The sequence below is a fragment of the Uloborus diversus genome, chromosome 10 (genome assembly GCF_026930045.1).
Source record: "Uloborus diversus isolate 005 chromosome 10, Udiv.v.3.1, whole genome shotgun sequence".
Taxonomy (NCBI): Eukaryota; Metazoa; Arthropoda; class Arachnida; order Araneae; family Uloboridae; genus Uloborus; species Uloborus diversus.
This window is the reverse complement of record NC_072740.1, coordinates 35,612,548-35,637,652: the sequence shown is the minus strand read 5'-3', so window position 1 is coordinate 35,637,652 and position 25,105 is coordinate 35,612,548. Positions and strand designations below refer to the sequence as shown.

At 32.9% G+C, this 25,105-nt stretch overlaps 2 protein-coding genes across 2 annotated transcripts in view; one reads left to right on the top strand and one right to left on the bottom strand.

The window, feature by feature from the left end:
- The window catches only part of LOC129231445 (uncharacterized), a 75,036-nt gene extending 65,216 nt beyond the window's left edge, over positions 1–9,820 (bottom strand). Inside the window, exons 1-2 of the mRNA XM_054865763.1 lie at positions 9,689–9,820; positions 2,864–3,044 (exon numbers count right to left, since the gene is read on the bottom strand). Of these exons, the coding sequence (XP_054721738.1) occupies positions 2,864–3,034 (171 nt within the window). The 5' untranslated portion in view covers positions 3,035–3,044; positions 9,689–9,820. The remainder of the gene's footprint in view (positions 1–2,863; positions 3,045–9,688) is intronic.
- Positions 9,821–11,220: 1,400 nt separating this feature from the next.
- LOC129231826 (AP-1 complex subunit gamma-1-like) overlaps positions 11,221–25,105 on the top strand; it is a 121,810-nt gene continuing 107,925 nt past the window's right edge. The window contains exon 1 of the mRNA XM_054866206.1: positions 11,221–11,259. Within this exon, the coding sequence (XP_054722181.1) occupies positions 11,234–11,259 (26 nt within the window). The 5' untranslated portion in view covers positions 11,221–11,233. The remainder of the gene's footprint in view (positions 11,260–25,105) is intronic.

The following is a 25,105-nucleotide window of genomic DNA, read 5'->3' as shown; positions in this document are numbered from 1 at the left end:
GTCCATCACCAATTTCCCCGAGTTTTCCAGTGGTATTTCAAAATTCCCTGAGAATTCCTTTCCAGAGTGAGTGGCCAACCTGATATCCCACTCCAAACCATTACAGATTTGGATCATTGAGGCCATGCAGACAAGACTGTGTGCTAAACCTCATAAAACTTTGGCATCTCTAAAGAAATCCTTATGCAAGGAATGGGATAAATATCAGTAAGTGAGTTGCGGCCCATAGCCGAAAATATTACGACATGTTTAAAGCTTTGTATTAAGGCTACAGGTAGCCACTTTGAAAATTTGCAAATACAGTGAAATTCCATTACAACGAATGTCAATACAACAAAGTATCCATTTCAACAAAATTAATTTTCAGTCCTATTTGAATTTCCATTACAACGAACAAAGGTTACAGTCCCTTGAAGTTCGTTGCAATGGTAATTCACTGTCTATTAGACGATATAATGTACAGGGTCTGGTGGAGTAAAGTGGTCATGTAAAAAAACACAGGTTTTTCAACTCAGGTAAAGAATAAATACAGGAATTTCTTTTAAAACTTCATATCGTTTTTAAGAAATAACATTAATAAAGAAAGTGCTGCACTAAATTTTCGGAAAAAAAATGTCGATTTAAATAGCTTAATGGCATTTTCTTTTCATGTCTGTTAATGGCCTGGGGTGAGGTAAAGTGGTCAGAGCTTAAAAAATTGATCTGAAACCATCATAAGGGTTATTCTTCAAAAAGTGCAACTTTTCTGTCACACGCCTTCTACAGCAATTCATTTTACAATGATTTTTAATTTCATCAAAAATATATCTATTTAAACTTGCCAACGATTTTTAATAATAATTTTTATTTTAGTATATTTTTGGGTCACAACATTTGAATTCTAAGCTACGTGGCATGTCACACACCTTGTGTGACTGTTTATGTTGCTTAATAACTTGTTTAATTAAAAGTATATACTTATTTACTGATTATTCCTTTCAAAAGTGACTCAAGTACTAATTATTTAAGTATATTTAATTTTTTAAGATTGTGTTTTAGTTTGTTTTAGCAGGATAAGAACTCAAGTCACACAATAAATTCTCACCTCCGTTATCTAAACAAAAAATTCCATTCCTCACTAACACATGGCAGTAATGACCTCAAATTTTATTTTCCATGATACAAGGGAGCCAAATCGTTTATTTTCAGCCACAGTTAAAGTTGTGAGCTTTTTGTCGAAAAACAAAAAGATATATTTTGCTTTAAAAACTCAGTATGGTTATTCTGACTTCTCACCTCCGTGAACTTGAATTTCAGGGATGTAAATTAATGTTAAAAAGAAGTGAACATGTTTTCGCAGATTGTAGCAACAAAGAAAAAAAAATTTCCCTGAAAAATATATCTATTAGGCCTATAGTAATGAAAAATTCCTCACTTCTGTGAATCTCACCTCTGTGATACACCTTATCAATGTCATTATTTCTGAGGTGAAAATAAATAAAGGAGGCAAAATACATCAATAATAGGCACTCTACCAAAATTATAAATTGCCAATATATTCTCAAATTTACTAAATACTATTTTTTAACATGCATTTCAAACTACTAACTAAGCCATACTTTAATTAAGAGAGCTTAATATTATAGTCCCATAAATCATTAAAATAGCCGATTGTTTGCAAAATTAACAAAATTTCTACTTTGATATTAAATTGGCCTCAATTTTTAAATATTAAAAGTTTTTTTCTTTTTATAATTTCTATGAACAAGGCATTTTTTTTTTAAATTTATGAGTAAAATAATTGGAACTTAGCTGGGCCATTGTTTATGGTTACCTCTAGTAGGTAACACTTTCATGTAAGAATGAAAAAAAAAACAAAAACAAAACAAAAGGTTTCAAAATTGAAAAATATTTGCATTCAAAAGTGAAGTTTTCTGGAGAATGACCCATAAATAATTGTAATTTTTTTATGCTCAACACACCTAGTTCTTTTGAAGAAATTAACTTTATCTAAATACATCTTTGATGGTCAACCATAGTCAAAAGTTGGTTCACCAATTATTTTAATCATATTTCACTCCTGGATTTTATCAATATCATCAGGAAAGGTGTGATAATTTGCAATGTTTTATTTCTTTAGGAATATAATATAGCGTTCAAATAACGTCTTAACTAACTAAATTACATGATAAGAAAATATTACATTCAAATAGAGTTCCAAAAAAATATTACTTATTTTAAAAACAAAAAAAGAATAAATGATCAAGCTTGACATGTTTCTTCAATGTCTGCCAAATACTTCTAGCTCTAAATTTCTACTTTTTATCGATATTTAGCTAATGATTTTTTTGGAGAGGGGAAGGGGGTTGCATAAATTATTCTACTAGAATAAATTGAAAGCTTTGAATGCAGATTTTTTTCCCCCCCAAATATTCTAGGATTACAATCTTGCTTTAATTCAAATCAAATATAAACTTAGTTGTATTTATTTCAGTTTAGTTTTAAAACAGTAAATGGTATGTAAACTTAATATTTAACTGATGTTTTTTAAATGTTTCATGTGCACACAAAACGCATTTTTTCATGAAACAAAAATACTGCCAGTAACAAAATTTGAATTCAGGATGTAGTTTCTAATATTTAAAATCTAAAATAAAAAATTTACTCGCATTCTTTCATTTATTTCAAATTTGACCACTTTACCCCATTGACCACTTTCTCCCAACAGACCCTATTCATATTTATTTTGAAGTTTGATTGTAATGTTTTCATTCACATTATAGTTATAATATATTTTATTTTGTGTGTCCAATTATTTCTTGTTACGCTGTACAAGTTAAACATAAGAATAAATGTTAGCCGTTCCATAAAAGAAGATACTTACATCAAACCTTGCACATACAGAATCTAGATCCAATGTTTCAATATAAACATCAGTCAAATCTGTCATAACTATTGAATAGTTATCACTTTTAAATACAAACTTAGCTAGGAAAGAGGTTTCATGAACAGTGATCCATCTTATTCGTTCAAAATCTCTATCTATTTCCAACATTTTTGAAAATCTGAAACATAAAAAAAAGCAATGGAATATGAATGTGAAAAGGTAACAATAGATGGGAAATTATTTTTAAAACAATGGACATTTCACATATTTTTGTTCCCCATAAAAACATAAAAAAAAGCAATGGAATATGAATGTGAAAAGGTAACAATAGATGGGAAATTATTTTTAAAACAATGGACATTTCACTTAAACTTAATGAGGAGCACCAATTATATTAAAAGTGCCTAACAATTTAGTACCTTTTACGCAGGGCCGGACTGGACCCCTCAAAGGGGCGCAAACCTTAGAACTTCAGAGGGGCACATACGTGTTCACACGAGAGGGGCATTAAAACTTTTATTTGGGCGTTTTGCGGGGTATTTTGGGGGGGGGGGGAGGGGAGTCGTCGTCCTTGTGCGTGTGGGATTATAATATTTTGCCTGCTATCTTTTTTTTTTTGTCCTGACGAGAGGGAATGGTATTAGGAGAGTAGTGCAGGCTTTTCCTTTAAGTGAGATATGTAATGCTTGAAAATTTAGGGTGTCCAGGGGTTTCGCGTAACAAGACTTTTCTTTAGAGGAAGCACATGAAAAAAAAAGAAAGATCCAATCTAATAGGGAAGGAAAAGGGAGGGTTCCAGGGGTTTCCCGGAAAAAATTTGACACTTGTAGTTTTAAAACGCAATTTTAGACTTTCTTTGCTGATAATAGGGGGGAAAAAGTACATTGGTCTCAGCGGATATTCTAGAAATTGAAATCTTGAAAGCGCGATTATAGGCCAGATTTACGGAATTTTAGGTAAAGAATGGAGTTTAAAGGACTGCCCCCGATTTATTTTATTTTAAATAGATCGAAATCAATTATTCCTCCCCCTTCAAATTTTTGAAATTAAATTTCAAAAAACTCATTTGTCGACAAACTTTGAAGATTTTATGGAAAGGAGGTTCTGGAGCATTTCCCTGGAAAAGGTAAGGAGGTAAATGTAGCTTAAAGAACCTATTTTTTTTTATGCATCGATTCCCAAAGTGTGTTCTGTGGAACCCTAGGTTTCCGCCACGTATTAATTATTGCAAAACTTATTTTCCACAGTAAATTAATAAAAAATTTAAAAAAACAAACATCAAGGATTTAAAATGCCACGACAGATTGTAGTTGTAGTCGTCATCGTGTTTTGCATCGCCATGCCAGCATGACAAAGAAAATTCCATCTGATTTAAAGCAAATTCTTCCTTTAGCTTTAGCAGTAGTTTTATCAAGTTTCATACCCTCCAGTTAAGACTATTCAGCTACATTTATTTTATTCATATTAGAGACATGAGTAGTTAAACAAATAACTACTTTCCCAGATAGAAATATGTTTGCTTTCCGCAGGAAAAGTTTTTATGAGATTTAATGAACTTCCTGACAAACTGAAGCTTTTTTAACTGGGAACAAAAAACATCAGTATCAGTAAGCTTTTAATGTTTTCCACGCGGAGCGATAGGGATTGCAAATACAGTGAAGCACCGTTCATAAGTTTCTCTTTTATAGGTTTTTATCAATTATACATTTTTAAAATTGGTCCTTGCAAAGTCTAATACACATTAACCTATACCTATTATACGTTTTTTCGTTTGTACGCTTTTTTCATACAGTCCCTTGAGTTGGAGTACCCACAAAAAATCAGTCAAATACATGTAGACGCAGACACACGGACAAATTCGAAAAATGCTTAAAGTAGGTTGGACATAACTTAAAACTGGCTAATGTGTCAAAATATGAAAATTTTTTCGAAACTGAGTTTCTTCTATATAAGTAATTATGATAGCGAATGATTATTACTTTTCATTTGATTTTCAGATCGTTAGCATTTTGTCTTGGGGGTTTCTTTGAAGGATAAGTGAAGCACTATAAGGATTCCATAGCAGAAAAAGTTTGGGAACCGCTGTATTAGAGGAAGGCGGTTCGGGGACCCTTGCTCGTATATAAGTCTTAAAAACGCGATTGTAATACCATATTTTGTAATACAGTGGACGCTGGTTAATTTAATCAGTGGTTCATTGAATTAACCGCTTTAATGAATCAAATTGTCAAAAACAGAATAAAATCCAGCTTTGTTGAATTAGCCACTTTATGGAATCAAAACTGTTTATAGCAAACATGATTCATATAAACGGGGGTCACTGTACTAGAGCCAGTAATTTTTCGAAATTAAAGCTCCGAAAACATTTTCGCTCTAGCTGGGTATTTGGATCCTACCCTGGAAGTTTTGAGAAATTGAAGATTTGGACATGAAATTTCAGATGCTACATAATGCTTTCGGTGTGGAAGGGGGGTCTGGAGGAGTAGCATTTTGAAGACTTACTTATTTTCAGACGAACTAGGGAAAAAAGGAAAGGAATGGTTTTTTTTTTTTTGGGGGGGGGGGGGGGGATAATTAACTGAATAAGCTGTAACTATTGAATATTTTTCATTCAAAAGATTTCTTTAAAAGAAATTAAGATTTTCCCCAACCATATCATTTATTATTATTATTTTTAAACTAAAATCACTTTGTTTTCCCAATATGTGTTCCTTTCTTCTCTTCAATAATAAAGAATAGTTTTGAAAAACATTCAACTGATTCAACTCAGCATTCTGGGGGGGGGGGGGGGTACCCTTCAGGTTGCGCCACTGACCTCCAACCAAAAATTCTTCAATAATTGCACAGAAATTTTGCAAAAGGAACCTGTAAAGCTTTTATGACGTTTCTACTTTAACTGATTACATTTCATTGACTTTCTTGCTCCTTTTGAATGAATTAAAATATTATTGCTCATTGTATATTTGATAATATTAAATATTTCATTATAATAAAAGGAAAATAGGATTCTTTTGGATTTAAAATTATATTTAAAAATTGTGATTACCGAATCATAATGTACAAGAAATTGCTCTTTTGGTCAACATTATTATCCAGGGGTCTGGCCAGAGGATATTTGGGTCCGTTAACGGACCCTTCACAAAAATCCGATCAACCAAAACGGACCTTTCACAAAATCCCGATCAAACAAAACGGACCTTTCACAAAATCCCGATCAAACAAAACGGACCTTTCACAAAATCCCGATCAAACAAAACGGACCCTTCACAAAATTCTGATAAACAAGATCGGATCTGTCACAAATTGTTTATTGAAAGAACAAATCTGAAAGCAAAATAACGCATATTTCTGTGTATAAACCGATAATTTTTGGAACCTTTTTTTAAGTCAAATTAGAAGGATCAGCTTATACAAAATCAGCTAATTTTGAAAAAAAAAAAGAAAAAAAAAAATCGGCACTCTTGCGATGCTCCGATGCTTGATGCTCCTGCAAGCGATAAATAATTGCTACTGCCAAATAAATATAATGGTTGTTTGTTTTATCACAGCTAATTAGCAGCGGTGTTGTTGTAAACTTTTCTGAAAAGGCATTGGTAAGCACTTTTCTCTGCTCATGATTTAATAAACAATAATAATATATATCTGCGAAATGAACTTAGAACTGCAAAGGGATAGTAAGGGTGAGGAAAAAATATGATCGCTTCAGATAGGGTTACCAACTTCAAAACTATCACCACTTAGCGTCTGGCGATGAACCTTTATAATGAGATTAGAAAATATTCTCATCATTTTGTCAGCTTGTCACTATTTGCGTTTTTAAGGTGCGGTGCGACGTTTAATTGTTATTTTGGGAGAAAATTATATGGGTTTTGATTTTTCGATGCTAACAAGGATGATTAACTTTAAGTAAACTCTTTTAATTACCGTTTTTTTTTCTTTAGATGTCTACATTTTGAAAAATGCAATCTTTTAACATCCGATATGAGAATCATATTTTGTTCTTTTTTCAAGCTAACTTTGCTTTATTAGGATTCAAATAAATGAAAAGTCTCTTTATTTCTGTTAGAACTCTCATTTCAAGTTTTTAAAGCAAAATTCCATTTTCTGTTATGAGTCAAAAATTAAAATGCTGAATAGATGGTTTATTTTATTTTATTATTTTTTTTTTTTGGGTCAACTGTGTTCACAGATATTAATGATATGTTATCATAGGACTCTAAAATGCAATTTTAAAATAATTTTATCAAAAATATTTCTTTTACAAGCCGTTTTTATACTTTTGATGCCTCCACTTTGAGAATTACGATCTCTTTGCATCCGCTATGGGAATCCGATTTTTCGAATTTTTGATGATTATTACGCTTTGTTAAGAGGTAAACAATTGAAATATCTTTTTATGTTTGTTAAAATCACGGAATTTATAAGTTTGAAACGAAATTCGTGCTTTTTAAGAGTGTCTTGGGTCAAAAAGTTGAATGCTGAACCCTATTCTGAATTTTGTTTTATTTATTTATATTTTTGCTACGATTATTTTAAATAATGTACAGAAATATATCTAGTATAATTTAACATAATGCAGAATGGTAGATAAATATTGATACTTGAAAGAGCGATGCCCCCCCCCCCCCCCTCGCCAAATATCAGAAAAAAAAATCCAGAATGATTTTCTCCTCATAGAAGAAGAAAACACTCAACTTTAAGTTTAATTGATGCAGTTTGTGCCATCTCTAAATTCTAAAATTTCGTTTTAACAAAAAAAAAAAAAAAAATTCTTTTTTTGATTTTTCACAAAATTAATTCATTTTTCACAAAATTATTTGATTTTTCACAAAAAATGGACCCTGTGAAAATCCTGGACAGACCCCTGTTATCACATCCCAAGCTAAAGTAACATGAGTAAACATAAACACAAAAACGTTATATAATGTTATCTGAAAATAACGAAAAATCTATAAATAATTGTGAATAAATATTACGAAATACGAAAATGAACTGAAGTCAATAATAGCGATTGTGGAATCAGATAAGGGAAGATATGAATTAATAATATATGTACATAATGATGCTTCTTAAAAAGAAAACATTTCCCTCAGAAAAGTAAAAGGTTATAAATATAAAGTTTAAAGGATTAATTTAATAAATATTTTCACAATGATAAAAGTAGTCTCATTTCTTGACTACCTTAACACAGTTTGTCAGTAACTTTTTCATTGTATTGAAGAATTGATGAATCACACCTTTGAAATTGCAAGAAGTTTCTGTTGTCTCAAAAGTCTTTTCAAAATTCAAGATGGCAAAAACGGACCTTTCAAGAAACTATTCGCCTACAACAGTATAAAAAAATATCCTTGAATACCTGAAAAATGGGGGAAGAGGCATTCACTGACTAACAATTACCAGTACGGGACGTTTGTCTTGATTCTAAATTGAAAGAGCTCTCTTATCTGAAAATGTTTTTTTAATGTCTCAAAATATCTGTTTAAGTTTAAGTAATTTTAAAATTAAATTAATTTAAGTAATTTAAAACAAGTTTAAGTAATTTTAAAACGGGCCCTTCAAAAACTTCTTTTAAAGACCTGAAAAAAGAAGGAAAGAGCGGGGGGGGGGGGGGGGGAAGTCACAATATGGCTGCAGGGCGCTTTAAAATGACGGAAGGGCGCAATTAGGCATTTAAAAATTAACGATTACAGGTACGAGATGTTTGTCTGCATAAGGGAAAAAATCTACAGGGCTTTTTAGAAGGCAAAAGGGCGCAACAGGATGTTGCTTTCTTCCAAATAAAGATGAGCCAACTCTGGATGCTCGTTAACTGTGTGAATGCAATCGGAGGTGCGATAGCATGAAAACTGATGATTAAAATTGCAATGGAAAATATTGCAGTCGTAATACACTGTTACAGAAACAAAACAAGTTATGCAATTTTTATTTAGGAAAAAAAAGGAGGAAATTTTAATTCCTATTAAAAATGATAATTTAATATACACAACTGATAATTACTTTTAAGGAATCATCCATGATAAAAACTGAACTTACTTTCATGCATGTCTACCTGCTCTCCTCCCTCCATCCAAATCACCAATGTAAAATTTCCCCGCCAGAATTTTGCAGGTGATTCTGGGTATTGAGTAAGCTATCAGTGGTTCCTGGTTCCGGGGAATTTATGTTACTTGTCAAGATACCTGTCCAAAGGCAGTGGGGGACCAGGGATTTTGACCGTCAAATAACCTTTAAAGTCGCCCAGTGACAATGATTGAAAAGAAAGAAACAAGTTTTGAAAAGGAAGGCAAAATTATTCGAGGTTCCTCAGTGATTAGCTAAAAGGCTTTTATTGTCGTAAAACTTTTGCTCGAAGAATTTCGATAGTTAAAGGGGAAAAAATATTTTTTAAAAAGAAGAAAAAAAAAGGATAATTTTTTTTTTGGCGAAGAACTTTTTTTGAACAAAAAAAAAATTTGGCGTAGGGGCGCATTGGCCATGTTGGCCCCGCGGACCAGTCCGGGCCTGCTTTTACGAATATATTTACAAGACCTGAAAATATTGTTTTTTCATTTGCCTCATAGGGGTACACAAAAAAGTGACAACTGACCCTTTTTTCCACCCACATTTTTTTTACTTTAAATATTTTATATTTTGAAAGGGGGGCCCTTGGCTCCTTTTGGATACGCCCATGTCCTAGAACGATTGCTTGAAAAACATACCCTTTTAACTTTAAAGATGTTTTTTCATTATTCAATACGAAAGACATAATAGAAACATTTAAGTGGCAAATAATAATACGTGCACCGCTCTCACAAGAGAAATAATAGAAAAACTGAATCGTACCTAAGCACGCTAATCGTGAACAAAGGATACTAGAATGCTACCAAGCACAATCGCCATTAACAAAGAAACTAAGACGAAACCACGACCAAACCGGTATTGCTTGCTTGCAAGAACAAGAACCTGTGACTACACCAATACAACGGTGCAAAAACAAAAACTACTGAAACTGGTTACAGTTAAAAGTCAGCCTCCTTACTTTCGTTAAACCTTGGAGATACGACACAAACTGGAGTCGAAGCTTCATCAGCCGAGGTTTCGTCTGGGCTGCAGGCGAGACGGGTAGGATTGATTAGAGTCCCTATATGAAAACGTAGGGACTCTAGGATTGATGGACGTTGTCTTTCTTTAAAAGGGGTGAAAATCGTGATGCGATTTTGTTTTGATGGTGAATGTCGTGCTCGTCGAACGTAAGCATAGAACGCTGCGGTTAGTCACCGGTCGACCAGTCGAAATCAGCGAACGCATCCTAGCAGGATTTAAGAAGGTATTTAATCCACAAAATGGGCCGTGGTAGCCTGATCGGTAAGGCATTGGACTCGGGACCGGAGGGCCTCGGGTTCGATCCTCGCTGGTCGATGACCCACCGTCGTCATTGATGGGGACTGGGCGACGTTAAATATGCTCGTGGTCTCAATGTCCTCCAAGTGAAACGATACCTCTGGGGGTGCTAGTACTAGGTAGCTATTAGCTCCTGGACTAGTTCAAAATTCTCACTAACTGTTCGATCCGGTGATGGTGCTGCCATCTATCGGTAGATAAAATAATGGAGGCAAGGCACTTAGTATGCAGTCCTCGACATAAATACAGTTGAAGTCAGTTGTGACTCTGAATCGAATCGAATTTAATCCACAATGGAGACATGGGCGTGTTCAGATATTTACAACGATCGAAACATGTCGTTTAGCAGGATTTGGAGAGACATTTTATCCACAATGGGGGAGTTGGGTGAGATATTAACCCCCTAGAGCCCTTGGATTTAACACAAATGTCGAACCAAAATATGGTATTTTAAGTACATGTAGAGTCCCTGCAACCAGGGAACTGTACGATTCACACAAAAAAGAAAAATTACGAACACTTTACCGAGGAGGCTCAAGTCACTCAAAAAAGAGAACCTCTGTTTTTCACTGTTTTATTCTCTAAATTTTCAGAATAAAATATCATTTTCTTAAATGGCCTCTAAAATATGGTTTAGTTTTTAAATGGATGTAATAATGTGTTTATCATTGCGATATCTTTGAACTACATACCTCTCTCTCTCTATATATATATAGTATATATATATATATATATAATATTTTTTAAAAAACGGGTTTTGTTTTCGATGTTTAGCTTTGAAGTTATCTTTATTTATGTCTCTGCTATGTGTTAAGAAACCTTTTCAAAACGGGAGCATTCTTAGTGTCTTTCATAGACTGAATTGAAAATAACAAAAATAAAGTTTTTAGAGTTATGTTACCGTATTTCGCATTTTTTGTCCTTTCTACAAGAGTAATTTTTGGTACACGTGGTTAAAGTTTCCCATAGTTGGCAACTCCCATCGTCATGGATATTCAGTCTGCCATATCAAAGTAAGTTGTTTATGTTTATTAAAATTTACTACAATAATTCCTGCTGGTTCTGTTGTTTTTCATAGATTTCTTGTTCAAAACAACCTATAGTATTATTTAAGTTTCCAAGAGCGTCGATTATTTCGAAGGACCAAATCACATATCGCACCTTTCGCATCAGTCAGTCTAACTGTAAAACTTGCGTAACGTGAACTGAGAAGTGTCAGCTGAAATTATCCTCATGCGGCTCTTTAAATAGAGTGTAAATAGGATTACAAAAATTGTTCTATTGATTTCACATTTTACTATGTTTTATTGTTTGCTAGATTCTGATTCAACATTAGTTTAATATGTAAGATTTTAATTATGAGTCAATATTCTATTAAAGTTTCAAAATGTGAGAAACTCGCTGTTCATGCCGATGTTTTTAAACTTAAAATGAAACTAAAATTTCAATGCTATCGTTTTAAAATCCAAGATGTTCTGCGGATAAAATTCATACATCTACGGATTAAATGCATAGCATTCAGTAAAATTTGAAACAATTCACATCAGTAAAATATTTCACTGAGGTGGCTCCTATCTTAATTTTGAATATTAAAGAACTTTTCCCAATTTGGAAAGAAGTCTGACACAGCTTTTCCACCTTTGAAAATTTATTCATTGTGAGAAAGCCTTGCAAATATTTTGGGATATAAAAATCTTCTTTCCTAAATGAATGTCCTTTAAGTGTCATGTAATCTACATTTTACTCCTTCATAATTGAGCTCTAAAAAACTGCTTGCAACAATATAAATTATTATTGAAGCATCAACTAATTTATTGTTAATTATTATTTTTATTATAATTATTACATTATTTTTATGAACTTAATACTGAAAAAAATTCCTTGTTATTTGATGGAAGGATAAATTAATTTTTATTTCTGAATTTTCCACTGTCCATTAATTATTATTTTTATTGGATATGCACTACAGACAAGTGGAATACTGTATATTCCAAGGCTTTGTTATAGGGTCCAGTTATTTACTTCGCATAGGGGAGGAGAGGGGAATTTGCTTCAAATAAAACCAGTTTGGCTTCTTGTTTACATACAACCAGTGCCGGATCTAGGAAGTTTCCAAGGTGGGGCAAATCTTCAAAATGCCCCTCTCCCCACACACACATCCATCTTGCTTTAAATTTTTCTAACAAGTTGTATTTTAGTATTTTTAATAAACTGTAAAGTACGAAAGGGTTTGATTAAAAATTTGCTTTATACTTAGCATGTCAGTGTGATTTTTTTTTCGTTAAAACGGAGATATACCGTAAGACGAATTGCAATGAAAAACCCTTTCCCCCTTTTTTTTTCCGAAAACGAGTTCAGTATTCAGATACGGGTGATTTATTTTTAATCTTCTAATTTTTGCCACTTAGTCCAGAATCTGACAGCACACGTGTTGGAAAATTTGAGTGAAGGGTTTTTTTTTTTCAAAAATTTTCAATTGGTGTCCTAGAAAGTATTTTGCACTTGGTTAGACATCTTCCACCTGGTACATTTTCAAAGATGACGGCCGGTAGCGCTCATAAATGCTCAACACTTCTGTAGAAAGTTTGAGCAGGGAGAATGTTTTAACACAAAAGTTTAATAGGTATCCCAGAAAGTATTTTGAGCTTTGAGTGGACATTTGCTGGTACATTTTCTAGACTGACTCCATCAAAGGTGGAGACAGGCCACCCTCATAAATGCTCGTATCTACATTATACTTAACCGATTTGCTACAGAATCTGGTCAGTATGTTGCAATTAGTGTTTTTAAGGTGGATTGCAATGCGTTTTAACAATTGCTATAAATTAATAACTATTTATTGTCTAACGCATATTCTTTTGCGAATAGTAAAAAAAGAATGCAGATAGTAAATGCATTGAAACATGTTCAAATTTAAGTTAAAAAGTACAGTAAGTAAAAATCTAATATGTAATATAATCTGAAAAGTATATTTTAACAGTTTTGTTCGAGTTATTTGTGAACCTTTGCTACTACACTTGCAGAAAGAATAACAGGTATTTTAAGAAGGCACACTTGAAATTTCCCTTATCTCATAGGGGGTCCGGGGGCTCTCCCCTGGAGAAATGTTTGAAATTATAGTCCTAAGAACGCAGGTTCAGAGTGTCTCTGGTGATGTTACGGGGGGGGAGGGGGGGTTTCGGGAGGACTTCTGAAGAAATTTTTAGAAACTGAAGTTTGAAAAACACTATTTATAGGCGATATTTATTGACGTTAGGGAAAAGGAGGGAACTTAGGGGCTATTGAAATTTTTTTTTTTTTTAAACTAGAGTGAAATCAATTATTCCTCTCCAAATTTTTCGAAATTAAAGTTGTAAAACACAGTTACCGACAAAATTTGATGATTTTAGGGAAGGTGCTCTGAGGCTCTCCCCAAAAAATATTTCAAAATAGAAGTCCTCTAAAAGACTAAAGTTTTTAAGCAAGATTTTGTGACACTGGGAAGAGGGGTTTAAAGCTCTCCTCCGTATTTATTTATTTATTTATTTATTTATTTATTGGAATTGTAATTTTGATGAATTGGATGGTCTTAGGGAAAAAAGATTCAAGGGCCTTGTCTGAAATTTTTCCAAAACTGTAGTATTGAAAACGTGACTGTAGACCACATTTGGTAACTTATGGGGCTCAGCAGTTTTTCAAAATTGTTCTTTCTAAAAAAGCAGTCTTAAACAATTTTCGATGTTGTTAGAAGGCGAGATCCCCTGGAATTTTGTGAAAATGAAGCCCTGGAAATGAGATTTGAGACCGCTCTTGAATAGTTTTGGCTATCGGAAGGAGGCTTCCGAAGTGTGTTGCATTTTGAAGACTTTAGATTTTCACCTAACATTCTATATTTTTTCCTATTTAAAATTATTGTTTTCCCAAGGCGTGTTCTCTTTAACAATATGGAATGTTTTTGGAAAATTAATATACTCGGCTTTCTGGGGAAAGTGCAGGCCCATGCCTCTTCCCTCCCCATTGGTTGCACCCTTGTCAGATGGGTCTAAGCCAATTGTCAATAAAATGTCATTAAAGGTTTGTGTTAAAATGAGATCTCAGTACAGTAAAATCCCTCTAATACGGACACTAACAGGACAATTTTTTTTGTCCGCAATAAGAGAGGTGTCTGCAGGACAGGAGTTTAATAATGTTATTTTCATTGGAACTGAGGAATTAAAAATTGTCTGCATAAGAGCGGTGTCCGTTAGGAGGGGTTTTACTGTATATATGATCCTTAGCATTTATGCTAGTAAGCAGGAAATTCTCAATGTCAATGTTTTTACCCTGATTCAGCTATAATCTAAGTTAATCTAATACTATTTACAGAATGACCCTCTTCGTAATACCTAAACTGAGCATTCTTCTGCTATTTTAATGCTTTGTTCTGTGTAATACCGGTCAGATGTTACACCAAAATCTCCAAATACTCTTATTTTATAGTTGCATAATAAATACTACAGAACAAAGTTAGCAATATTTTTTTCTTCTTTTGATTCGGGGACAAGACTGTTTCCCTCCTTTTTGTGCCCATGACCACCTTTTTGAGCCCATATGTTAACTCGCTGGTGCTTGTAAATGCCTCCGGCAAAATTTACAGGCACATTTCCTCCCCTCCCCCCTTCTCCCGTTCTAAGAAAAGGGTAAGTTAAAACAATTGTAAAAGAATAATTATTTTGATGTCTGGTTTTATCACAAGAAGAAAAAGTGTATTCATGCTTTAAATGCGAAACTGTGCCGCCCCCTTGAAATAAAGCGCCATTGTGTAATTTCAGGGTAGCAGGGGGTGGTAGCACGGCGTTTACACCAGGAGCCAGTAGTTGATCAATGAAAAAGCAATTAATATTCCGTATTTTGTTATTTAATTTACTATAGGGACTTAGAGACGAAACTATTTAGGTGGCTAGTACACGTGTTCCAGTTGAGTTCCACTAAAAGTGCTTACTTATCCCACACCTAACACCTCTAACACCTAAAAATGCCTGTGTAAAGAGACATCCTGCTCACTGCCTCGTTATATCGACTTCTTTTGAAAAATATGCCGCAGTTTTAAAAAGTAAATGACTCTATTAATCAATTTCAGTTGTCGGCCAAATACACAAGAATACATAAAATCCCACCTATACGATTTTTTCCCTATCTGCTAAGTTTTTTTTAGTGAGTAACTCCTTACTTTTTTAGTTTGATTAACTTCTGCATTAAAAAAACAAAGCCACAAGGGCGCACAGAAGTGGGAGGGGGGTGCACAGGCCTGCGGGCCTATTGACCTGTTTGCCCTTGGAAGCACCACTCGAATTCGACTCCTAAAGTTGCCTCCCGGGGCAAGAACCCCGGCCATTCAGTGCTCATCCCTGTTCATGCAAAGATCTAAAAGCATTACAATATTCAATTACATTTATTTGCTCTTTGTTGATTTTAATTTATCCATTAAAAAAGCTTCATTTGGAGGTACTTTAAAAATTAAATGCAACAAATTGCTGATTTAAAATAAAATAACTAAGCAGTTCAGAAAAGAAAGCAGAATTAAAAAATATATATTAATTTGAATTTTTGGCATCTTGAATTCAAATTATGTTTTTCGCAATCACGAGCGTGTGTGTATGAATGCGTGTGTGTGTTTGTGTATGCCCATGTGTGTGTGTATTCATGTGTGTGCGTGTTATGTATGCAGTGCTGTGTGTGTACGCGCGTGTGTGTGTAGGCGTTCGTGTATGTGTGTGTGTAGGAGTGTGTGTTTGTGTCTGTGTGGAGGCATGAGTGTGTGTATATGTGTGTAGGCGCGTGTGTGTGTAGGACATGGACGCAACCTGGAGACGGTTTTCCCCAAGAGGAGTAGCATCGTGAGGCCGGTCGACGCGACGGTAGTGCTGGCAGAGGGAGGTGGTGGAAAAATAAAATGATAGCACATCAAAACAGTCAAATGAGAACAATAAGCAATCGTGATTGCTCAAAAATTACAAAAAAGAAAAGAAAAAATCTAATGCATTTTATTTCTTACACTGTTAAACTATACATCATTAAGTTATTACTTTTCATTGAGAAGTTAAAGTGGTAATGGCTTCGACATGACAGGTTTTGATGGATCGCAGACAATAAACCATACTTTTCCGCAAATATTGTTGATAAACAACCAAATATCTTTAATACCTTTTATCTTTCAATCGATTAAGGAAAGCTGATCCCTGAGAAGATATGTTTTTGAAGAGTATATGAGGCAGTGAGAAGCAAAGTAATGTAATTGACAAAATTAAAAATTTTGAGATAATCATTACAAATATTAGGGGAACCTCTCCTCTGCTTAGGGGCAAGAGATGGTACTAGTAGCTCTGGTAGGGGCTGTTATATAGCATGATTTTTAAAAAAAGTTTAATGAAAGTCTACCTAGGATCTGCACTTTAAATGCGTTTTATAAGGAACTTTAAAAAGTTCACTTACATGCCTTTGCTTCTCACTACGTCATATGGCCTTTGCCATCCATCTTGTGTGATGAATAGCGCCAGGTACTCAAAAAGTAACATTGTTTGGAGAAAGACTCCCTAAATAAGTTAAGCAAAGTGGAATGAACTTCTTATAGGCATCCCTAAGCTGTCACTGTATTTATTTCTCAAAAAGAAAGCTTCAAATTTCACCTGGATTTCTTATTTTGTTTTTAATCTTCTATACTTGCTTTGAATTGCTTCTTATCTATTCATCTTGAAATTCTTGAAAAATATCTGGTTGAGGACTGGTGAACGTACCTATTTTTCAAATCAAAACTGCTTTCAAACCAACTTCTAAGATGTGGTAGCGACATGCTAAATACAAAAACTTTTTCTGTAACAACTGTACTCACAAAACGCAGGTTTGTACTGCAAAAAAGAGCCATAACAGGACTCATTTTAACGAAAGCCCTAACAAGTCCTCGTCTAAGAACACAGGCCACTTTCCTGGGAATCGTAGTTTTTCCTTTCTCTTGGGGGTCCAAAACCCTTACAAAACTGGGATTTTTAAGCTAGTGTTTAGCGCTGAGAACCAAGGAGGAAAGCAACGTTCCGTATTTATGGCCTCTACAGCTAATTTCATCAGTTTTACATGCAGTTGTTTCAGGGTTCGTACGAGTCATGGAAATCCTGGAAAGTCATGGAAAAAAAAATAAGCAAATTTCAGACCTGGAAAAGTCACGGAAAATTGAAATTTTCATTTAAAGTCATGGAAAAATGTTCTGGCCAAAGAGAAAGTAACTAGCTAAAAGAGCATTACAAACCTAGAGTGATTTAACAGTATTGAACAAAAAAAGCTTATAAAACTGGAAAATTGAACGATCTCAAAAAAAAAAAAAATTTGAATTTTGAAATCTCATTTCATCCACTTCTGTAGCAGCAGCTCGTCTTTTTTTGCAATGTGATTTTACTGCTTGGACATCACTCATCTTGAATTTATCATTATTTTCAACACTTCTAGCATTTTATATTCTGTAGTAGCGAACTTGCACATTCTTGATTTTGCCACGTCCACTTAAATGCAATTCAATTGCATCCAAAGTCATTTCTATCACTCGTGAAAACTTTACTATTAAATTTGTCAGAGTTTATCTTAATTTGCTGAAGGTTTTAGAAAATAAAGATCTTTAGTCAGGCGATAGAATACAGAAGTAGGGGAATTCTAATACTCTAAAATGGTAGTGCCCTACGTACGGCCCGCAAAAATAATCCATGTGATCATGTGATCCACTGCTGCGTTCAATATCAGGAATCAAACACTATGTTCTGAAATTCCTGAACCTATTAATTTATATGCATTTGAAAATGTGCAAATAAACAAGTACAGTCGGACCTCCATATATCGAACTTCCACATATCGAAATTTTCTATGTATCGAAATCCCAGCACATATCCATGTTCATTACATAGAAAATTTGTTTCTATATATCGAAAAAATCTCTATATATCGAAATTTTTCTCGAGACATTCGTAGATTTTTTTTCCCACTTTAGACTGTTTGTCTCATGAAAAATGAAGGTTAGGGGAGAAAATTATGTTTACTAAAGGTTGCTCTGAAATTCACAAGTAATCTGGGGTTGAGTGGTGTGAAGATAGGTTGCTGTTCCATTCTGGAGTTCTTAAATTCTGTCAAGTTCATTTCAAATCTTAGTTGTAACCAGTAACACTGTAAAGTCAGTTTCAAGTTATCCCTTTTGTCTGTTGATTATCATTTTTAGTCTTTTTAGCTTCAGTAAAAATCATTCAGGTTAAGTAGATTGGTTTTTTACTTTTCTCTCAATTACATTGTCAAAACGAAAATACCCTAATGTTGCGGATCAAGTTGAATTGCCGAAAAATGAAGATGTATGAAGGCGCAAAAGTGTAATTTCTGTTAATTTTTTAATTCTTAACTTTCGTTTAATCCGATGCTCGTATAAATTGGAAATTGGATTTCATACAAGAAAATTAGCTTTAAGTTTAATGTTTTAGGAGATTTCTGTCAAAAAAACAGGTTGTTTCTATATATCGAATTTTTTGCCGGCAATTTACTACTTCAATATATGTAGGTCCGACTGTACATTTGAATAAGAAGATTTATTCACTTCTGAATTTTTTATTTAAATAAATATCTGGTTTAGAAACATGAATTTACTAAAGAATGCAGCTTTACTTTAAAGAACCAAAAAAACTGTCAAGTTATGTGGATGATTAAATGCACTGTAAACACTAAAAAACAACCTTTGAAGCAAATTTATTGAAACTTATGACTCATTTAACCTTTGTCCCATTCATTTTTATTCTGCCTGTTAATAAAAAAAATATGAGACATTTAAGCATCATTATATTCCATTCACCGTATTTTTACTTTACTTAAATTTATATGATGTAGAGAAATAAGAATAGTTTAGTTTTTTAGGTGTACACTTATACTTTTTCCATCACAAGCTTCTAAGAGGTGGTGGCATTCACATAGCAGTTTTGCTAATGCTCATTTCCAAAAAATGGCAAGTTTGACTTTAAATAGTGCTATTCTCTTCATGTAACAAGTTCATGAAAATTTTTATGAAGTCATGAAAAAGTCTTGGAAAAGTTATGGAATTTTTTCATTCGAATAGAGTATGAACCCTGTTGTTTGTTTTAGCTTCGAGTTTTAGAGACATAACTATAGTACAGTGAAATTCTGTTACAACGAACTTCAAATTACCAGAAATTTTCTTCGTTGTTACAAGGTTTTAGTAGTAATGAAATTCAGTCAACGTAACGGAAATCAAATCGGAGCTGAAAATTTCTTTCGTTGAAACAGATATTTCGTTGTATCAGTATTCGTTGTAACCGGATTTTACTGCATATATTTCTGATAATATTGCTGTTTTTGCTCTGATAGCTTAACATTGTAAGGGGTTACAACCATTAACTAAAAGAAGCAATAAAATTTATATTATAATGATTCGTTCTTTTTACCCAATTTTGAGGATATTAGTTACGACCTGACTTGAAAAATCCTGAATAATGTTCAATTTATTTTTACAAGAATTTAGATAAAATTAGACTGAAAAAGAATAAAATTCGCTATAATATGAGACCAGAACGAAGTTTCTAGAATGAATAGTTCTGGTTTTACAGATGAAAAACTATGATTTTTTGCTAAAAATTACCATTTTTCGTAACTTTAGCCTCTTTGCAGCACATGTTAATACCATCGAAATGGCTTGAAACTTTCCAAATCATATTTTCTAGTCTATTGACACATTTTAGGGGGGTACCGCGAAAGATTAGTTGAAAAACGTTTTCCGCCATGTACCTTGTGACTACCCTATTGCGCATACAAACAATATGGAATACTCTTCCGCAGGTAGATATTCAAACTTTGTTTCACTCCATGCCGAGTCGTGTAGCAGGTCTTATTGCGGCGCGTGGTGGCCACACAAAATACTAATTTCTATCTCTTTTTATTGTTTGTTTGGTTTGAAAATGTAATCATTTATTTTTACCATTACCACTCAACTGTGTCATTCAACTATGGTGCTTCCTTCCTGGTGTTGCAATTTTCAAACAAGAGTTTATTTTATCATGTGCTACCCTTTATCTACTTATTTCATATTTTATTTTAATAATATATTGATTTTTTTTTTCGAATTTTTGTACTTAAATTTTTGTAGTTACTGTTTTTGTAGAGACTGGGGATGTGCAAAATTTTAAGATAGTTCACTCCTTATTGTTTGATTTTTCCATTGCAGTATTTTATATTTTTCTTGCTGTTACTAATTAGTTACATCTCAGAAAAATCTCAATTTCACTCGAAGTTTAGTATTCATGTTATTTGAAAGCATAATTTAGTAACTTTGATGTAAAATATGTCGCTGGCGAATCACCTATAAAACCTCTAATGGTATCTCCTGTTTTTTTCTTCTTCAAAGGTTGGCAGGTATGAAAATGTTTTGTTAAACTGTTGTACTTAAACTGTGCTTAATGACAGACTAATACCCATGTTCTTATGGTTGTGCAAATGTTTTAAATGCAAAATTTATGGTTTTTTACCTGTATTGAACTTGTTTTTTGTTATACTTTTTTTCAGTAATTGTTATATTTGTTAAAGAGCAAGTCACAACTGCATAATACGATCTGTGGAGCAGGTTTTAAAAATTTATTATTTCAATCAAATAACAAGCTTCGTATTTCATACTTTCAAGGTATTATGTTTATTCATTAAAGATTTGGTTTAATGCCTGCAGTTGGAGTGTGGAAAAAAAGCTAAATGAAACAATATTTAGCATGAATTAGTAAATAAAACTTCGCATGGCATGTTTCAAAATAGTCTTCTTTTTTGTTTAATCTGCCTTTGATTGTAAGCTATATGTATCTACTATTTTCCCAGAAAAAATTTAATTCAAAATATTAATTAATATTGATGAAAATTTCACTTTCACTAATCTTTTATCTTTTGAACATTTTCTGTTTGATAATGACTGTTATGTTATGTTTAATCTTTTTCTCCCAGTCATGTGTTTTCTTCGTCTTTTTCTAATTTTTGTTGTAACTATGTATGAAATTTCTTTGGATGCAATCTAAAAATGATATGATCTGAAAGTTATGTATGATTTAAAAAGGAATAATATTACTGTGCAAACCTTTGTAACGTGAATATACATTAGTAAGAATTAAATATTTCAAAATCAACATCTTAAAAATTTAGAAATGATTTCCGAATTATCAGATGCAATTAAACCTCATTAAACTACCTCCCTCTCAGTCCCAGTAGAAGAAACTTTCGATCCAGTCTGCAACACCATTTTGGGTAGTTGAAAATGATCTGTAGTATTAGTATTAGTTTTATTTTAAGTTTTCATAAAATACACAAGTCCTTTGTGAAGGTCAAGACTTGGACAATTTTCCAACTGGCCTATGGCCACTAGACCCGAAATATTTAGTGACCACCACTGTCCCTGAGTTTTAAAGTATTAAGGGGGGGTTGAGGGGAGGCAGCAGCTTTCACTACTTTCATAAAAATAAATAGAACTTTGCACACTATGAAAAACAATTATTCAAGACATATTAATTTTAATGTTGAAAATTTGCGTTGAAATAGGTTTTTAAATTTTTTAAATTAGTAAATGAAAAGTTGGCAGGGAAACTGCATTTTAGATGAAATATTTAGCTTATAGCAAAGCCTTCAAATCAATGAGAATCAAATACAACTGTACAGATAATTTGCATTTTTCAAAAAAATAATTTATAAAAAGAAAAAAAAACATGATTTATTGAATACTTTACAATTCATCTTTGTTTTTAAAAACTTTTGCACTTTTCTACTTCTATTTTGTGAATGACCAAATATGGTTAGCGACCAAATATGTTTCTAGGTGAAATGCTGAAGCATCCATCACCTTCCAGGTCAAAAAGCGATCTCCAAACGATCTTTGCCAAGTTGTATTTCTTTTTTTTTCTTTTATTTATTTTTTCTTTCTTTTTGTTCTTTGGTAAAATTATCTGCAGGCCGCCGAAAAATCTGCGATGCATGTCTCGCAGTTTCTGCTACCGGGCTCTCAGTTTGGCAAGAAAATGAAAAGAACTAACTCCATGGAGGTGTAATAAAAACTCTTCTATACTGCCACTCATTTCAGCCCAAAAATGTGCCGTTGCTATGATACTGTTTCTTTAAACTACCATTTCGAGAAAGACCTCTAAGGACAATACAAGTGACACAAACCATTTGCAATAGTGTGTGACCACAGGGGTTGAGCTTAAAAGCCATTTTTTTCTTCATATTTTTTCATGTCCTTTTATTTGGTTTGTTTTCAATGAAAATAGTACATAAAAGGGTCTTGAAATTTAGAAAATATTTAAATTATTTCTAACTTTAAAAACAAAAAATATATATATATTTGAATTCAATTGATTAATTTCAAACAATTTATTGAACGTATTGTAAACATAAATTTTAGTTTTTTAAAAATTAAAATACAATTTCATTTGCAAAAACTAAGAGAATTTTTTCTCCTATCAAGATACAGTGCAGAACCTTTTATCAGGGATCCAGAAAACTAGAAAGTTTTTGTTCGATTTTATTGAGCGAAATTCAAAAGAGACAATCAAAAATCCCAATTTTACCCTATTTTTTTCCAACTTAAAACTAAAGAACTAAGTACTAATGCATTCTAATGTTAATTATTTTTAAATGGTTAATAAAACCCTTTATACAATAAAAGTGATCACACAAAATTTGCGGGCAATGCTGAATACCAGATTCTCGAATTTTTATAGTTGATACAGTGGAGCCTAGAAATCGTTAAACGTAGGACTGTAATAAGGCTGCAACAACTTCAAAACAAATTTCTATCCATATTAATTCAATGCAACTATTAATGACTATTGTTATTACAAAAACGAAACCTCTACAAAAAAAAAGGAAAGAAAAATAAATTCATAAAAGCGAATTTTTTTATACACCAATATGAAAAAAATCGAACATTTACGTTCATAAACATGTTTCTTACCCTTAATTTTCTTTCATTTTGTCTAAAACATTATCACGTACAGCATTAATATTTTTTTAGGGTGTTGTGAATATGCAAAACTTTTCGGATTTTAAATTATCCTTTCAATTAATATTTAAAAATATTTTCATATTTATATGCGTTTCTAAACAGTTACCTTCATATTTTAAGATGCATTACTATTTGAAAGGCCAAAGGGACGAATGATTATAGTCCTTTTTTTGCGATAATCAGATTTCTACGGGAACTGTTAATAGTTTTTAACTATATCATTCTGGCAAGAGAGATCATAGTCAATGAGTTATAATGGAAAAAAGTTTGGCGCTAACGTGCAAGACTAACGGACTTCAAAGTTTAAAAATACAATACTGGAAATTATTGTGTCAGGGACTATGATCATTCTTCTCCATGACCCTTCATTTATTATAGTAATTTGGGTCTTTTAAACAATCGCAAACAGCAATTTTTAGCGATCTAGAAAAACAGGAAATTCAGATATTCGGGATAGGGATGATCCCTAACATCCCGAATAATTGGGGTTCTATACTACACTATTCAATTATATTCAACATTTAGTACAGTCGTCCCCACTTAATCAAGTAACGGATAATCAAATACCGTGATCAAATATAAATCTGGAACAAAAAAAAAATAAATAAATAAAAATAAATTAATAAAAATCCTGTAGCTCCAATGTTAAATTTCCTGACTTCAAGAAATATTTTTTCATCCATACCCCGCTTAATCCCATACATGTTCAAAGTTTCCTCAGCAAAACTCGGAGTTTCAAGTCCAATTTTACATCTCTTTCTTGCAAAAGATCACTTTTAACAAAGCGCAAAAGAGGTCAACTATAATCTTACTATCTTAAGTATGTTTCAGGGCCATATCAAATAAACTTGTGCCAAAAGTGCAGTTTTGCATTTAATTGTGCTATACAGGGTTGCCAGATGTCCCGCATCCTGGGGAACTTCCATACGGGACGACTCAAGTCTTGTATTCTAGCTAATAACAATATTTCACAAAACGAGGCATTATTTGAATGTAAAAAAAAATAAGTAAAACAAAAAATGAAATAAAGAGCAATAAGAAAATCATGTGGCAGCAAATGCAAAAATTATTTTCGTTTTAATTTGGTTTTTGTTTTGGCGGCAGACCATGAGGAACCAAATAGTTGCTTCTTCTTTGCTCATTGACTAAGGCTGGAAATATATCTCTGCGCATGCGTCATCAATCACAATGAAAACAATTTTTATACTTTGATCGGCGACATTTTGTAAGGTTTAATGCTTTGCTAAGATTGAATTTTACAGGTTTATCATGAAGAGGACGTTCTACGTCGGAAAGCACCCCTTAAGAATACCCAGTTATTGTCCGCAACCTCAAAGATACTCCCCCTCCAACCCCCCTTCACTCCTAGAAGCCTGTCCCATATTTACTGTTCTTAAATCTGGCAACCCTGGTGCCATCACTTCAGTATATATGGCAATTTTTGCAGATTAACATAAAGTTAATGTATTTGGTGCTGTTATTTACGATTTTTTGATTCAGTCCTGTATTTTTTACGTACTTCAAAATTAAATTGCATCCGATTTTACAAGACTCAATCTTTCTAATGTGCTATGATTCTTCCACTTTGACCTCAATAATTTTGTATTGACCATTATTTTCAACCATTCTTTCTATTATTTTCGGTAAGAGAGGACTGAAACCTTCATCTTTTTGCATACCCACTCGAAAATGTCAATCCAGTTGCATCCAAATTGATCTAAGCCAATGCCATCTGTAAATGTCAACATTGTTTACTAGCTCTTTCTCAGTGGTTGGAAGTAGCCTGCTACAAGTAGAGACGCTACTGTATTAGCTACATTTTTTAGTACTTTGTTGTG